General features: G+C 44.0%; 1 protein-coding gene across 1 annotated transcript in view; it reads right to left on the bottom strand.

Annotated features, from left to right (window-relative positions):
- HIP1R (huntingtin interacting protein 1 related) overlaps positions 1-18,570 on the bottom strand; it is a 291,478-nt gene that overhangs the window by 172,159 nt on the left and 100,749 nt on the right. The window contains exons 9-14 of the mRNA XM_075323022.1: positions 16,186-16,243; positions 12,537-12,612; positions 7,239-7,382; positions 6,874-6,935; positions 6,699-6,771; positions 5,229-5,412 (exon numbers count right to left, since the gene is read on the bottom strand). Coding sequence (XP_075179137.1) covers positions 5,229-5,412; positions 6,699-6,771; positions 6,874-6,935; positions 7,239-7,382; positions 12,537-12,612; positions 16,186-16,243 — 597 coding nt within the window. The remainder of the gene's footprint in view (positions 1-5,228; positions 5,413-6,698; positions 6,772-6,873; positions 6,936-7,238; positions 7,383-12,536; positions 12,613-16,185; positions 16,244-18,570) is intronic.

An 18,570-nucleotide genomic window follows, 5' to 3' on the forward strand; every position in this document is an offset into this window, starting at 1 on the left:
AGGAAGTCGTCGTTTCTGAAAAAATACAGATAGCGCTGAGACTTGTCCCTAAAGGGAACTGAGCGACAACCCATTTTCCTACCTAGATTGCAGGAAGGAAGGAAACATAGACGATGCAACCGGCCAGGGAGAAACACCCTGCGCCGAGCACCGAGATAAGAACATCTTCCACGTCCTGTGGTCAATCTTGGCGGACGTTGGTATGCTAGCCTGTCTCATGGTGGCAACCACGTCCTGAGGTAATCCTGACGACACTAGGTTCCAGGACTCAATGCCACACCATCCGGTGAGGGCCGTAGAATTCAAATGGAAGAATGGCCCTTGAGACAGCCAGTCTGATTGGTCTGGTAGTGCCCCCGGTTAGCCTACCGTGAGGCACCACAGAACCGAGTACCACAACATCCTCGGCCAATTTGTACCGACGAGGATGGCGCGGCCGCAGTCGGTCTTGATCTAGCGCAGTACTCTGGGCAACAATGCCAGAGGTGGCACCTAAGGTAGCTGGAACTGCGACCAATGCTGAACTAAGGCGTTCGCCGCCAGAGCTCGATGATTGTGAAACCGTGCCATGAAGCTGGCACATTGTTGTTGTGCCGTGACGCCATTAGATCGACGTCCGGCCTCTGTCAGCGGCGCCAGATCTCCTGAAACCCGTCCGGGTGAGGAGACCATACTCTTTCGGCCACACCTCAGCGACTTAGGAAGTCAGCTTCCTAGTTTCCACACTTGGGATGTGAATTGTGGATATGGTGGATGCCGTGTCTTCCACCCACATCAGAACCTGCCGGACTTCCTGGAAGGCTCGCCGGTTGCGCGTTCTTCCTTGGTGGTTGATGTATGCCACCGCTGTGGAGCTGTCCGACTGAAGTCGGATATGCTTGCTTTCCAATTGCTGTTGGAAGGTTGGTAGGGCAAGATACACTGCTCTGTGTTCAAGAACATTGATCTGAAGAGTGGACTCTTGCTGAGTCCACGTACCCTGAGCGCTGTAGTGGAGAAAAACTGCTCCCCACCCTGATAGACTCGCGTCTGTCGTAACTATCGCCCAGGACGGGGATAGGAAGGACCTTCTTTTTGACCAAGAGGTGAGAAGAAGCCACCACCGTAGAGATTCCTTGGCCGCCTGAGAAAGAACGACGACTCTGTTGAGGGACGTCGACTCCTCGTCCCATTGGCGGAGAATGTCCCATTGTAGTGGACGCAGTAAAACTGCGCGAAAGGAACTGCCTCCATTGCTACCATCTTACGTAGGAAGTGCATGAGGCGTCTCAATGTGTGCGACTGGTTCTTAAAGAAGAGCTTGCAGCCCGTAGTGAATGCTGTTTGTCTAGCGGCAGCTTCACTATCGCTGAGAGAGTAAGAAACTCTATGCCTAGATATGTTATCGATAGGGTCGGGGTCGGATCTGACTTTAAAAAGTTGATGATCCACCCAAAACTCTAGAGAGTCTCCAGCGCAACGTTCGGGCAGTGTTGGCATGTTTCCTAAGAGAGTGCCTTGACAAGTAGATCGTCTAAATACGGGACCACAGAGTGACCCTGAGAGTGCAGGACTGTGACTACTGCTGCCCTGACCTTGGCGAAGACCAGTTGGACTGTCGCTAGCCGGAAGGTAGAGCTACGAACAGAAGATGTTCGTCTCCTATAACGAAGCGTAGAAACGCTAGTGCTCTGGATCAATCGGCACGTGTGGATAAGCATCCTTGATGCCTAATGATTCTAGGAAATATCCTTGGGACCTTGAGGCGATGACATGGCGGAGGGATTCCATCCGGAACCGCCTGGTGTCCACGAGCTTGCTGAGCATTTTTAGATCCAGAACGGGACGGAACGGCCCGTTGTTATAGGTACCGCAAAGAATTTGGGGTAAAAACCGTGACCTTGTTCCTGAAGAGGAACGGGGGTCATCACTCTTTCTGCCTATAGAGTGCACCCTGTTTGCAGAAGAGCAGCGGCCCGGCCGGGAGGTGGAGAAATTCTGAAGAATCGAGTTGGAGGACGAGAAGTGAGCTCTATCCTGTACCCGTGAGACAGAATGTCTCACACTCAATGGTCATTGACCTATGGCAGCTAAATATCGCCAAGGCGGGAGAGCCTGCTACCGACCGAGGCCGCAAGTCATGAGGAAGCCGCCTTGGAAGCGGGTTTTCAGACTGTCGCTTTTGTGGGCGAGATTGAGCCCGCTAAGAATCTTAGCTCCTCTGATCCTTTTGAGTCCACATTGGACGAGGAAAAATGGGACCTGCCCGAGCCTCGAAAAAGCCGAAAACCCCGACTGCCTCTTGCTTTGTTGGGGTTTGTTGTGTCCGGGCTGAGGAAAGGATGAATCCTTACCCCTGGACTGTTAAATGGTTACATCCAACGCTCACCAAACAGTCGGTCAGCAGAAAAAGGCAACTGGTTAGGCAACCTTTTTTGGAAGCAGAATCTGCCTTCCATTCACTTAACGAGCAGACCAGGCTCTGCTTAAAAACACGGAGTAGCGGAGGCTACCGCCGCACGGTTCGCAGAGTCCAGGACAACCTGAATCGCGTAAGAAGCAAATGCAGACATTTGAGAGGTTAAGGATGCCACCTGCGGCACAGATGTACGTGTAACCGTGTCAATCTGTGTAAGACAAGCTGAAATAGCTTGGAGTGCCCCAAGGGAGAGAATGCCGGAGCCAACGGTGCGCCGACAGCCTCATAGATGGCTTTCAACCAGAGATCCATCTGTCTGTCAGTGGCATCTTTGAGTTTGCAGTTCCATCTCCCACTGCAACTATGGATCTAGCTACAAGCCTGGAGATTGGAGGATGCCGCTCGGGACATTGGGTCCAGTCCTTGACCAAGTCAGGGGACAGAGATAACGTGTATCCTAAGCCGTTTGGAGAAGCGCATATCTGGATAAGCGTGGTGTTCCTGGACTGCCTCTCTGAAGGCAGAGTGGTCCAGAAAAATACGTGAAGCTGACTCCTCCACTGGAGGAGCTGTGAGAAATAACCCACATTCTATAGATGGACGCTATAAGATTATTTACTATGGCGTCACAATCAGGTGTATCCAGATTGAGAGCGGTCTCAGGATCAGAATCCTGAGCCGCTACTTCCGCCTCATTACACAGCGAGTCCTTCTGTTAGGACCCTGATGAAACCGAGGCCGCTCATAGCGAGCCCACTTAGGCTGTCTGGGACTGACGTCCGTGCAGAGCCGTGACTCTGGGATGCGTGTGACATTCCCGGAGCTGTTAGTTATTCACACTGAGGGGGGCTATGGATCAACGATTCAACAGTGCCCATATTGTGAGAGACATGTCCGGACTGCTAGGCTTCTAGTATCATAGCCATAGTCTCAGAAAAACTGTCAGTAAATACTGCAGACACCGTCCTCATCCCCTGGCCATTAGTGCATACAATGGGAGTCTATGTAACCTGCCGGCCGTATAGCCGTACATGCTGTACCAGCTGTATAGAAAAACATGTGGTTCTGCACCTTTGTTTTACACAGAGAATATGCTGATAACTCCTCCGCATAATCCAGGAGGGTATATACAACGTGCGACCAAACAGTGCAATGTATATAGTACAAGCATATCTATAAGTGCACTTCTGCACTAGTGGGGTTAGCACCACAGGTGCTGCTTAACGCCTGTTACAGCGATTGTGTGACTATCAGAATGCCAGGGTCTTCCACACTTGTCTCTGTATCGTACAGAAACTGACACTAATGGCTGCCGGCGTCCTTGTAGAGAAGGAAGCCGTGGGCGTGCCTGAGAAAGTGCGGGAATCCGGATTCACAGTGCACACAGTGAGAGGGGTGGAGTATGCAAAACATACTCCAGCTCTCAGCGCTGCTCTATGCAGCGTCACGCCCCTACCCTGACTGTCAGGGCTGTGGGCGGTAACGAAGGGAGACTAGGCCCAGAAGCCGGGGACTCGAGTTAACAGCGCGGCCGCCGTAAAAGCGCGGGCCGCGCTGAAGTCCCCGGCGCACCACAAGTGCCAGCCGCGCCGCAGTTCCAGCGGCCGGCGCCCGATTCATAGAAGTGGCCAGCGTCCCGCCCCTCTCCTGACTGGCAGGTCTGGGGGCGGGAACGAACGGAAGCAGGCCGCAAAAGCCGGGGACTCTAGTTATCAGCGCGGCCGCCGTAAAAGCGCGGGCCGCGCTGAAGTCCCCGGCGCACCACAAGTGCCAGCCGCGCCGCTGCCAGCGGCCGGCGCGACCGATTCCTGGAAGTGGCCAGCGTCCCGCCCCTCTCCTGACTGGCAGGTCTGGGGGCGGGAACGAACGGAAGCAGGCCGCAAAAGCCGGGGACTCTAGTTATCAGCGCGGCCGCCGTAAAAGCGCAGGCCGCGCTGAAGTCCCCGGCGCACTACAAGTGCCAGCCGCGCCGCAGTCCCAGCGGCCGGCGCGACCAATTCCCATAAGTGAGCCTGCTTCAGCGAAGCTGAATGAGGCCATGGCACAGGCGCCGCAGCGCTGATGTCCCCCGGCGCACTACAACACCCAGCATGCTGCGGTGTGAGCGCCAAATGCACGGGGACACAGAGTACCTTGAGGAAGCAGGGCCATGTCCCTGATGTACTCCGCTCCATCCAGCATCTTCTCCAGGGGCTGTAGATGGAGCACGGTCTCAGTGCCTGGAGACCGGTAAATCCCACTTCACCCAGAGCCCTGTAAAAAGGGATGGGGAAGGAATCAGCATGTGGGCTCCTGCCGCCGTACCCGCAATGGGTACCTCAACCTTACAAACACCTCCGACATACAGTGGGGTGAGAAGGGAGCATGCTGGGGACACTATATGTGTCCTCTTTTCTTCCATCCGACATAGTCAGCAGCTGCTGCTGACTAAAAAGTGGAGCTATGCGTGGATGTGTTGCCTCCTTCGCACAAAGCACAAAACTGGTGAGCCAGTGATCCCACTGGGGGTGTATAGCCAGAAGGGGAGGGGCCTTACACTTTTAAGTGTAATACTTTGTGTGGCCTCCAGAGGCAATAGCTATACACCCAATTGTCTGGGTCTCCCAATGGAGCGACAAAGAAAATAACCGTTAACAAGCTGTAGAAAAACTAGCTTTAATCTTGTTGCCAAGATCATCCTCCTAGCAGACGTAAGTAAATCCCATCTGTATAATTAGGCTTTTTCATTTGTACATGCTGATTGCTTTTCAGGAACTGGCTTCAAGCAGTTTCCATAGAACAAACAAGATGCAATAACTTTATAGAGCAAAGAAAGCTTTTTATGACATACTTTCCATTTCTACATAGACTCCTTCCTTCTTTTCACTGTCCGACTTTTGTTTCCGTAGACTCTCCAGCTCATCCCGCAGTTGCTCATTATCCACCAGGGCTTTCTGTTTCTGTTTGCGTTGTTCCTCCACCTCTGCTTCTAAAGTGTTAATCTGGCCCTTCAGCTGCATGATGTATTTCTGAGCCTATTTTAATGATATTCGTAACATTTTATTGCAAATCACAAATGCCTATAATTATATCCATGGTCATGTAAGGGGGCTAGAGTTAAGTACATGTATCAAAGTTGTTAATTTTTCTTTGCTCAGGCTGAAATATGCCTTAAAACAGTTATATTATGGTAATTAATGCTTAAAGGGAATTTGTCAGCAGGATTTCACCCCCAAAAGTAATTATATGTACAGGTAGCTCTTTCAAAGACAAATCCAGCAATACCTTCACATGGCCTGTCAGTTCCTCCATTACAGAGAGAATTGATATGCAATTGAGACTCTACATTTGAAGCCTCTGTCACTCCAGCTCTATTTTCCTCACCCAGCTCAGACTCCGCCTGTAGGAATTACAGCCCCTTAGCCTGAAATCGCAGTGTAGAGGTTGTCAGTCAAGCAGGAGGTGGCGGTGCTGGTCAGGAAATTGAGCTTTAGTAACATAGGCTTCAGATTTACAGGCTCCTTTGGATATTAATTTTAAACGTTGATTCCTCAGTAATGGTCTGGTGATGTAAAGTTATTGCTGGACTTGTTTTTGAAAGAATAGTTTTAGGTGTAAAATCCTGCTGACAGATCCCCTTTAAGCATAATGAGTCAGCAGGACTTCACCCCTAAAACTATTTATATGCACATGTAGATCTCTCAAAGACAAGTCCAGCAACAACTTTACATTACCAGACCATTCCTCCATTACTGAGGAATCAGTGTTTGAATTAATATTTTAAGGAGCCTGTAAATCTGAAGCCTCTGTTACTACAACACTACAACTGTATTCCCTGCTCAGCACTGCCTCCTCTTGCTTGTCTGACCACCTTCTGTCAGTCAAGCCAGCAATTTCAGGCAAAGGGGCTGTCAGCCCAGCAGAAGCTGGAGCTGTGCGAGAAAAATAGAGCTGGAGTGACTGAGGCCTCAGATCTACAGACACATTTGCATAACAATTCAACTGCTGATTTATTAGGAACAGAGGAAAGGACTAGGTCATGCAAAGATATTGCTTGATTGGTCTTTGAAAGATACATGCAAATATAAATAGTTGGGGGGGGGGGGGTTGAAATCCAATTAAGATTCCTTTCAAGGATAATTTCATATGTGTAGGAGAAAAAGATAAAAAATGGCTTTGGGAAAGGCTTTCCTCATCTCACAGAAGGCATCACGTTGGGCTCTCAATTTATGAGGCTTTCACTAATTGTATGTACTATTTATAATTTTACTATATTTAACACTAACATTTGGTTTAGAGCCACTGATTTGTTGATACAAACCTCTAATTTTATTTTCTCTAATTCTGAACGCAGTATCTCAATTTCTTTTTTCAGATTTTCAATTTGAAGATCCCTTAAAACAAAGGGGGACATCAGAAAGAGCAGTTGCACTGATAAATTGAACAATTCTTTTTAGAGATTTTTTTCAGTAACCACTGACTAGGCCATGTCATACCTGTCATCAACCACTTGACCATTGGGAGGACCGAAAGTTTGTTGGAAGATATCCTCTACAACCTAAAAAAGAAACGAACTGTGTTAAACAAGGAATCTTTGTCGATTTCTTAAAGAAGCAAAACCCATCATTTTATTCCTTAAAACTTGCCTAAATGTGTATCTAATGTTGTACATGTGCAATAATATATTTACTAACAGCTATATTTCCCAGTTTTCAGTGGTGCGCCAAGTTCTTTTTTCCCCACTCACTTTTCTCAAATTCCTGCTTGCCAGATCACTAGGGTTGGGTTGTGAACTGGAAGTCTCTTTTACAATGTAAGACTATGGATCCTCATTTTGATATCTGCTTTTTGCAGTACTCACCTGCTGCTCCACGGGCTGAGCATTATTGATTTCAATTAGAGACTCTGTTTGTTGCTCCTCTTCTTCTGGGGTCTCATTGGCCATGACCACCACAGGTTTCACATGCTCATCCAAGGCTGACGCTCTTAAAAAGTTAGGTGGATTCTGTTATATAGACAGAAATATTTGTATTAGTATGCATAGAAAAAAGTTGTTGTAAATGAATGGGAAATGCTTTTCGTAATTATAGTTACATACATAAAGGTTACATTTTAGAAATAAGCATCGCCTTTTCATATACAGCGAGTGAAATTAGTTAACACATCAACAATTTTTTATGTAAATAGATTTCTAAATGGGCTAGTGACAATTTTTCCACCAGTTGTCTAAGAATCCATCCAATACCCATAGGCAAACAAATCAAATCCATACATACCCATAAATGAAGTGATTAGAAAATACACAGGGAAAAAGTATTGAACACGCTTACTGGAATTTAATGCTTTGTACAACAGCCTTTGTTTGTGATGACAGCTTCAAGATGCCTCATGCATGGACAAACTAGTTGCATGCATTTCTCAGGTGTGATTTTGGTCCATTCTTTCAAACACTCTTCAAATCCTGAAGGTTCTGTGGGCTCCTATGAACTCTGAGCTTTAGTGCCTTCTGTAAATGTTCTATTGGATTCAGGTCAGGTGTTTGGCTGGGACATTCTAGCAGTTTGTTTTTTTCCCTTTCTCTGAAACCAATTGAGTTTCCTTGGTTGTGTGTTTGGGATCATGGTCTTGCTGAAATATCCACCTTCGTTTCATCTTTATAATCCTGGTAGATGGCAGCAAATCTTTATCAAGAATGTCTTGATACATTTATTCATTCATCCTTCCTACAATTCTAAGACGTTTGTGGGTGCCGTATGCTGAAAAAAAGCCCAACTCCATGATGATTCCACCTCCAAACTTAACTATTGGTATGGTGTTTTTGGGGTGAAATGCAGGGTATGTTGGCTCTCAAACATGGTGCGTATTATGGCATCCAAAGAGTTACATTTTGGTCTCATCTGACCACACTATACTCTCCCAGTATTTCACAGGCTTACCTAAATGTTGTTGAGCAAACTTTAAAACACGCTTGAACATGCTTTTTGTTCAGCAATGGAGTCTTGCATGGTGAGCCTGTCCACAGGTCATGGAGGTTGAGTGCATTACTTATTGTTTTCTTTGCAACAATTTTAACTGCTGACTTCAGGTCTTTCTGTAGCTCTCCACAGGCGGTCTTTGGCTCTTGGACAACTTTTCTGATAATTGTTTTCACTCTTCTATCTGAATTCTTGCATGGAGCAGCTGGTTGTGTTCAGTTTATGATAAAATGATATTCTTGCCATCTCCGGATTCTGGCCCTAACAGTGTTCGTTCTGTAATTTAGAAACTGTTGCAAAACATATTGATGGCATAGGTTGCAAAAAACTCCCTGGTTTTACTCATCATGAGAGGCTTCTTGTGTGGTACCTTGGTAATAAGACACCTTTTTATAGGCCATAAGTTGAACCAGTTGATATTTTACACTAAGTAGCAGGATTGCTTTATTGTTACTGATCTATTTCAGCTGATGTCATGACTTTTTTTGCCTGTGTGTATTGGATGGGTTGTTACCAATACCTGGTTAGAAATTCATGTTAATAGCAGCATTAGAAATATACCGTATTTTTCGCTTTATAAAAGACGCACCTGATTATAAGACGCACCCCCAAATTTGGTGAAGGAATAGAGATTTTTTTAATAAATGGGGTACGTCTTATAATGCCAGTGTCCGTCTAACAAATCATAGGGTATATGTCTCTCATAGCCCCCCCCATCCTAAAATTTGTCCACTTAATCTGCATATGGCCACCTTATATTGAATATAGCCCCTTTGTGCTGGCACACATCCCCCAGTGATGCTACATGTCCCCTATGGCTGGCACACGGCCCCCGTGGCTGGCACACGGCCCCCAGTGATGCCACATGTCCACTGTGGCTGGCACACGGGCCCACTGTTACATATCGCCCCCATGCTGCAGCTTTTAGTAAACTAAACTCGTTCCTTACCTTCTCCAGCACTGTCTTCCCTCGTGTCTCCCTCCGTGGGGTTGAGCTCCTCCTGTCTCCTGCACTTCCTGGTTCTCGGTGCGGTCATGTGATCGGCACAGCAGAGATATCTCTGCGTGCATGATCACAGCGGCAGCAGGGAGACACGCATGAGGTGGTACGTAAAGAGTTTATTTTACTATGGGCAGCAGGATGGGGGCCATAGCTAACACAGGGGGGGGCATGTTCGATCAACGGAGCACAGGCAGATATAATATGCGCCGCTCCCCCAGCCCATCGCCGCAGTGCTGTTTCAGCACCACCGTGATTGACAGCGGCTGTGCATATTATATGAGCGGGAGCAGGAGATCTCCCGCTGTAGCCTTCCCCAGCTCACCAGCCTCTACCAGCCTCCCTCAGCTTCCAGCACGGCTCCAGAGCGGCCCCCACCTCCCCTGGAGCCTGCAGTATATAATCTGTATATTTGGATTATAAGACGCACCCCCTACTTTCCCCAAACATTTGTGGGAACAAAAGTGTGTCTTATAAAGCGAAAAATACGGTATTTACTTAGAAAATTGTTGAAGTATTCAAAATTTATTACACCTGTTATATATTTCTATAGCTGAAAGAGGTAAATTGGGCTAAATTACCGTATTTTTCGCTTTATAAGACGCACCTGATTATAAGACGCACCCCCCAAATTTGGTAAATAAAAAGATTTTTTTTTAATGTTAAATGGGGTCCGTCTTATGCCAGTATGGGGAGATAAGGTATGCACACCAGTGACTATGTAAGGGGAATACATGAAATAGCAGAAACTGCTGTGTGAATACTGACTTGAAAAATCCAATAGCTATATGTAAGAGTGAAAATGTGAAAAAATGGAATCTGCATTACTGCCATGAACATATGAATCAAGAGAAATTTAGCTACTGAATTAACTTATTAATAAACTTATTAACTTATTTACTAACTTATTTGTTAGTAGTTTTTCGTTTGTGAACCATCCCCAACCACACCTATTGCCAATCCATATCATACGCATAAATAGCCTGGGTCTCAGCTTCCCATACACGGTAAGTTTTTTAACTGCATGAGAGGACACACAAGCTAGGGACCCCAACGTAGAGAAATACTTTGGCGTAGTGTTGGGGCTCTATTGCATTGATCAATTCAGTAGCTAAATTTCTCTTGATTCATATGTTCATGGCAGTAATGCAGATTCCATTTTTTCACTCTTACATATAGCTATTGGATTTTTCAAGTCAGTATTCACACAGCAGTTTCTGCTATTTCATGTATTCCCCTTACATAGTCACTGGTGTGCATACCTTATCTCCCCATAGTGATGTTTTTTTAGGTTTTTGCACCCAGTTCAGACTTAGAATGGTGTTCCAAACGTTATTCCTTATTCGTCTTATGCCAGTGTCCGTATAACAAATCATATAGGGTATATGTGCCTCATAGCCCCCCCAACCTAAAATTAGCCCCCTTAATCTGGATATGGCCCCCTTATATTGAATATAGCCCCTTTGTGCTGGCACACGTCCCCCTGTGCTGCCCATGGCCCCCTACGGATAGCTCATGTCCCCCTATGCTGCCCATGGCCCCCTATAGATGGCACACGTCCCCCTGTGCTGTTCATTGGATGGCACACGTCCCCCTGTGCTGCCCACGGCACACGTCCTCCTGTGCTGCCCATGGCCCGCGTCCCCCTGTGCTGCCTATGGATGGCACACGTCCCCCTGTGTTTGATATAGCCCCCATGCTGCTGCCCTTAGTAAAATAAAAACCTCTTTGCTTACCTTTTCCAGCGCTGTCCTCCCTCGTGTCTCCCTCTGAGCTGCTGAGCTCCTGCACTTCCTGGTTCTTGGTGCCGGTCATCTGATCGGCATAGCAGAGTGACATCTCTGCGTGCCTGATCACAGTGGCAGCAGGGAGACAGGGAAGACACCGGGAGATCAGCAGTGGAGGAGGCAAGTAAAGCTTTTTTTATTTTAAGATGGGCAGCAGCATGGGGGCCATATCTCATACGGGTGGGGGGGGGTCATGTGCCATCAAAAGGGGGCGCAGGCACATATATGCGCCGCTCCCCCAGCCTATCACCACGGTGCGGTTTCAGCACCACAGTGATGGACAGCGGCAGTGCATATTATATGAGCGGGAGATCTCCCGCTGCCTCCTGCAGCCTCCACCAGCCTGCTTCAGCCTCCAGCACCGCTCCAGAGATTCCCCCACCTCCACTGAGCCCTGCTGTATATAATCCGTATAATTCGGATTATAAGACGCACTCCCTACTTTCCCCCAAATTTTGGGGGGGGACAAAAGTGCGTCTTATAATGCGAAAAATACGGTATATACAATATAAAACATAAACCTCTATAATATATAAATATCTTTATTTCCAGTTATCATGACAGTTCCTGGAGCTGGAACTACATCTTTAGTTTACACTCCACACAGAACAGTTTCCTGTGTTGGCAGTCATCAATCCAATTTGTGTGAAGTGGACAGTGGTTGGCTAATTTCAACTGCTAAGCCAGCCTCCATCTTTCATCATTAATGTATAGGAATAAGGCTGTGGGGACAAATCAGCGCAATGGCAAATTATCCAGACAATACGACTGGTAGAGCGGTACCGCTCACCTAATGCAGTTGTGTGAGAACTAAGAGTATGAGCATAAGATATCCAGCTGCCGCAGCTCCGCAGGTGGGCAGATCCAGCATATCATTGGTCTAAGATGTGGGTATCCTGTGCTGCTGATTGTATATTAAAGAAAATCCAATAACTGGCATAAGAGCAAACAGTAAAGCTTAATCTCTACATATTTTGAAGTACTCTGACATCAGGAGAACCACAATGATGATCTTTGTGGTTCTTCTGATGAAAAGGTCACAATACTTCGAAATGCATATATATCAAACCACACTGTTTCCTCATATGCAATTTATTGGATTTTCTTGCATATACAACCAGCAGTGCAGGATACCCACATCTCCTCTTACAACATGGTAACAGAATAGACCGAAAAGAGGGATGGCTTAGCCACAGAAATAAGTCAAACAGCTCCCTTCATACAAAGCAGAAACATGCAAACAAAAAATCCTTCCTGTGTCAAGCACTACTTGGAAGTTACCAGGAAGTTACCAGCTAACAATATGATGCACCTTATGCACCATAATTGATCAGTATATTTTGAAAGGCTAAAATAAGGCACTGAAGAGTCAGTACAAGTAATATGCAAGTACTTACATCAGGAAGACGGGGGATCTGAATCAGACGCTTAAAGTACAACATATCAGATGCACGTTTGAAGAAGTTTTTAAGGCTGCAGCAAGGAAAGGGGGTAACAAAGGAAAAAGGCAATAATTCACCATAAAACTTTATTTAGATGAATAAGATATCACATTACAGTTTGTTCTCCAAGGATTTTTGAGACACCTAGTATGATAAGTTATTGAATTAGTGCTCACAACAAAAACATTTGGAATAACGGAAGCAAATATAGAGCAGCAAATCACAGGATGGCAGTCTTGTGGTACACCATTTCCTCTACTAATTAAAGGAAACAGATAAAAGCACAATTAACGTCCTGAATTCGCTTTAGAAAAGCCAAGTTCAAACTACATGCAAAATATTAGCGAATATAAGAAATCCTACTAAAATTTAAACTAAGACAAATGCATCTATTTCTCACCATCTGACATGAAATCAGAATAAAGCTTCCAGTTTTAGGTCAATTAGGAACCAAAATTATATTTGCCAAATGCCACAATACTGAGAATGTTTTTAGGCATTTTTATTATCATCTACAAAGTTAAAAGTTTACATACACTAAGTGTACTATGTCTTTAAAAAATAAGGGCCAGCCCATACGATGTCATATCTTTGGAAGTCTCTGATCGGTTTATTGGCAACATCTGAGTTAGAGACACACCTGTTGATGTATTTTAATGCACACCTGAAATACATTGCTTCCTTGTGTAGCAACATGGGAAAGTCAAAGGAAATCAGCCAAGAACTCAGGAAGAGAATTGTGGACTTGCACAAGTATGGTTCTTCCTAGGGTAAAATTTCAAGATACCGGAAGGTGCCTCGTTCATCTGTGCAAACAATTATACGCAAGTACAAACAAGATGGGAATGTCCAGCCATCATACCGCTCAGGAAGGAGACAGATTCTATGTACCAGAGATGAACATGCTTTGGTCAGACATGTGCATTTCAACTCAAGAACAAAAGCAAAAGTCCTTGTGAAGATGCTGGCGGAAACTGGTAAGATTGTGTCATTATCCACAGTGAAACGAGTACTGTGTCAACTTGGGCTGAAAGGCCACTCTGCCACAAAAAAGCCATTACTCCAAAAGAAACATAAAAAAGCCAGATTAATGCTTGCAAATGCACACAGGACCTTAATTTTTGAAGACGTTCTGTGGTCTGACGAAACTAAAATTAAACTGTTTGGCCATAATGATCATCGTTATATTTGGAGGAGAAAGGGAGAAGTTTTGAAGCCTAAGAACACAATCATGTTGTGGGGTTGTTTTGCTGCAGGAGGGACTAGGGCACTTCACAAAATAGATGGCATTATGAGGAAAGAAGATTATGTGGCAATACTCAAGCTACATCTCAAGATATCAGCCAGGAACTTAAAGCTTGAGCGAAAATGGGTCTTCCAAATGGACAATGGCCCATAGCATACTGAAAAACTAGTTACAAAGTGGATTAAGGATAACAAAGTCAATGTTTTGGAGTGGCCATCACAGAGCCCTGACCTCAATCCTATTGAAAATTTATGGGCAAAGCTGAAAAGGAAGGTGTGAGCAAGGCGACCTACAAACATGGCTCAGTTACACCAAGCTCTGTCAGGAGGACTGGGCCCAAATTACTACCAACTATTGTGAGAAGTCTGTGGAAGGCTATCCAAAACGTTTGATCCAAGTCATACAGTTAAAGGGCAATGTTACTAAATACTAATGAAATGTATGTAAACTTTTGACTTTGCAGATGGTAATAAAAATGCCTTAAAACATTCTCTCTCATTCTGGCATTTGGAAAATATAAATTTTGGTAATTCTAACTGACTTATCTCTACCCATGGTAACTTGATGGATGAATGCTTTGTAGGAAGATAGAGTTAGAGTTGCTGGTCTTCCTCTTTGCCTTGTTCCCTCTATTCTTTCGACCATGATGTCTTTCTCCAGTGATTGCCCTCTTTGTATGATGTTTCTAAAGTAGGTTACGGTGTAAATTGCAAATAGGCAAAGTCCTGTACTGTACACTCTTGAAGAGGTCAGCTAGAGGTTTAGGTCCCAAGTCCATTCAGGTGCTGGAAAAATACCTGTGACATGTTCTGAGGTCCAGTATTAGTTAGGGTACCCTGGCACATAGGGCTCCAGCATGTTAGTTTTGACTTACTATACAGTAGCAAGGAGGTGCAGTAAGAGAAACTAGGCTCACGTAGGGGATTATGAACAGGAACAAGTGTTGAGGAGAGCCATAAGATGAAATACTTAATTAACCTCTGGACATAGAGCATTGTGGGAAATATGTCGATTTGCCTTACATAATTCAGGGTTCAGATCATATACATGACACAGATATAAAGATGGCCACCATTTCCTGTTATCCACACCTTGCTTGGAATGCAAGGAATGTCCAGATGAAAGAAGACCGCCATATAAGGGAAGACAGACCAAACCATCAGCATGGATGCACCAGATGACGTCCCTCCCATCATCATGGTTTCATCCACTGAAGTCAGACGCACCCATCAACAGCAACACGGATCTCCCCATTGGCTAGCTCATGAACTGCCCCACTAAATGTGCATATCTGAACTTGTGTACGCCCCTAGCCTATATCAAGAGGACGCATGCTCTTCTCTGTCTGTTTGGTGCCATTTTCTACTGTGACCAAGAAGAGATTACACATCCGACTGTGTCTGGTGTGGATTCTTTTATGCATGCACTTGGCCCATATCAATTCGGCCAGGCAGTAGGCAACTAGTGATCTCTGGTTAAGAGTTCACCTTAACACAAGCAGAGGGGAATTGTGGGACATAGACGTGACTGAAGCCTAGGTGTGGCAATCAAGCTACAATGAGGTGTAACAGTTTTATAGCACCCACTGACTGCCCACAAGTGTGCGCTAGTCAAAATATTTTAACTTAAGAATTGTGAACCAGTAAATGGATATCAATAGGTATATCCAATGCATGTGTCCCAGATAAAAAAGTATATTTCCCAAATCTGCAGTCAGCGCTACATTTGGTGCAGTCAAAGCATCCCTGAAGGGAGTGTCACATTAAGCATACTAATTGCATAGGGAACTTAGTGCTGATAGTCTGCCTGCATGTCTCAGCACTCGGGTCACAGCAGTCTATTGTATTACAGTCAGAAGCCATGCTAGGGACATGATGTCGCTGCTCCTCAATATGCTCTGCTAGGATGTTCCATCCCTTGATTCTGGGCGGTGTCTTATAGGCTTGTCTGCTGTGCCTGACCCCAATACACAGGAAGATAGTGTTACATAGGACTGAAGGTAAAATCTACCGCTTCAGGGAAGAGATTACTGTGTGTTATCTGTAGTCTTACATTATATTTTAATTGAAATCTACTACAATATCTGAGACATTATGTAAAGCTAAAATATATGTTTTAGGGCTTGTGCTTTTGATCTTTTGTGACCCTAGCATTGCCTCTGACAATGAAAGAAAAAAAACAAAACAGGAAATAGGAAATATATTTAAATAAAAAAACAAAATTTTAAAATCTATATTAAAATAAATGATTAAAATTAATAAATTTGTGTTTCTGTATAATAGAACAAAGTAAATCATTACATTACTTGTAAATTACCGCATTTATCAAGGGCTCAGTGTGTTGAAATGTCAGCATTACCTGTGAAACTGTTCATGAAATCTGTCCCGATGTCCTTGTAGAGTATCAGGTGACAGGCCTGAAACACAATACACAGTGATTTTAGGCGAGCATTATACTACTTTTAGTTTGTGTAATTATCTTAACCCCTTAACGACCGCAGGCAGTAATATTACATCCTAGCAGTCATAATTGTTACTGATTTTCACAGCTGAGATGTGTGCCTGCTAGGTACGAGCAGAATCGTTATCTGCTCGTGCCATTTAACCCCTTAAATGGCGCTGTCAATATGTGACAGCGCCACTATAAATCGCAATCGCGGTAAACTATTACTTACCGGCCAATACCGGAAGTCACGTGACGTGATCACATGCCTTCCGTTAGTTGTCATGGAGGCACAGGGTCATGTGATGAGTCCTATACCTGCCATGAATTACTTTCAGTTTCACTCGGCCCGGAGCAGGGTGAAGCAGAAAGTGAGCGTATCTGCAGTTTACAGCTGTATAGCTGTGATCAGCAGATAGAGCAATCGGATTGTTGATCGCTATAGCCCCCTAGGGGGACTAGTAAAATAATAAAAATAAAAAAAAAAAGTTTTAAAAAATTAAAAAAAAAACAAAAAAAAAACAAAACAAAAAACCCTAAAAGTTCAAATCACCCCCCTTTCGCCCCATTGAAAATGAAAGGGATAAAAAAATACACACACATTTGGAAGCGTTCAGAAACGCCCGATCAAAATATAAAATCAATTAATCTGATCAGTAAAGTGCACGGCGGCAAAAAAATTCCAAACGCCAAAATGACTTTTTTGTCGCCACAACTTTTGCGCAAAATGCAACAGGCGATCAAAACGTGGCATCTGTGCAAAAATGGTATAGTTAAACACGTCAGCTTGAGACGCAAAAAATAAGCAGTCACTGAGCCATAGATCCCGAAAAATGAGAACGCTACAGGTCATGGAATATGGCGTTAAACGTGCGCCACTTTTTTCGGACAAACTCCCGATTTTTTTTAACCCCTTATATAAAAGTAAACCTATACATGTTTAGTGTCTACGAACTCGCACTGCAGGTACATCACACCCACACATCAGTTTTATCATAGTGAACACAGTGAATAAAACATCTCAAAAATAATAGTGCTATTGCACTTTTTTTTGCAATTTTTCTGCATTTGGAATTTTTTTGCCATTCTCCAGTACACTATATGGTAAAACTTATGGTTTCATTTAAAAGTACAGCTCGTTCCACAAAAAAAAAAAAAAAAAAAAAAAAAAAAAAAAAAAAAAGAGCCCTCACATGACCATATTGACTGAAAAATAAAAAATTACGATTCAGAAGAAAGGCGGGAAAAAAAAAAAACGGAAAGCGAAAAATCAGCTGGTCACTAGGACTTAAAATACATCATGTTTATGGTCTAAAGATAAACAAGACATAAGTAGAATACCTTGAACCAAAGCTATCAAATAATTAACCAAGGGAGAAAACTAAACAAACCCAATCTGGATAGAAGCATAAATGTGAACAGAAATTGTTTAACCTCCTATTTATAAGCAATTATGTAGTCATTTTTATTCTGCTACATGTCTGGCAAAACTGCAGAAGTTCCTTTAAGTAAATTTAGCCTACATTTGTACCCCCCCCCAATTTATTTTTTTTTATAGACCCTACAGGGAAAGAAGATATGTGCAAATAACCTATGGTATAAAGAAATATGAGACTTTAATATGTAGATGAGATGTAAAATGCAGAGTTTATCTCATTCATCCAGTGGATCGTACCACAATATATTGAGAGGCAGTATTGGTTGTATAGAAAAGAAAAAAAATTGCAAGCAATGTAAAAGTAATATCAGCATATGAAGACCAAAAGTATGGCAGTAGTCTGTAAAATGTAGTAACCATGCAGCAAGTAATTAATATGCGTGTTAGATTTGTGGATGGCGCGGTGCCAAAGGTCTAATGTGCGTTTCGGCTGCGTGCCTTCGTCTGTAGGAGACTCTTGCTGCATGGTTACATTTTACTATTTCCATACTTTTGATCTTCACATACTGATATGATGGTACTTTTATCTTGCTTGCAAAATTTTTTTCTATACAACCAGTACTGCCTCTCAATGTGTTGTGGAGCCATCCATTGGATGAATCACATTTATTAATCTGCATTTTACATTTCTTCTACTTAATAAAGTTATATTTCTTTACCCCATTGGTATTTTGGGCACATCTTTACCCTTTAGGGCTTTGTATCATCATAGTGGTGAACCCCATGTTTCTTGTAATATTTTGGTACATTTACACTATTGATACACTATACTTTTTGATCCGTTATTTGATTTATGGACTTTGATCCATTGGTGAAATGTACTTCCAAAAAAACAAAACACATATTAATAGAATGTAAAATGT

This window comes from Anomaloglossus baeobatrachus, chromosome 1 (genome assembly GCF_048569485.1).
Source record: "Anomaloglossus baeobatrachus isolate aAnoBae1 chromosome 1, aAnoBae1.hap1, whole genome shotgun sequence".
NCBI classification, from domain to species: domain Eukaryota; kingdom Metazoa; phylum Chordata; class Amphibia; order Anura; family Aromobatidae; genus Anomaloglossus; species Anomaloglossus baeobatrachus.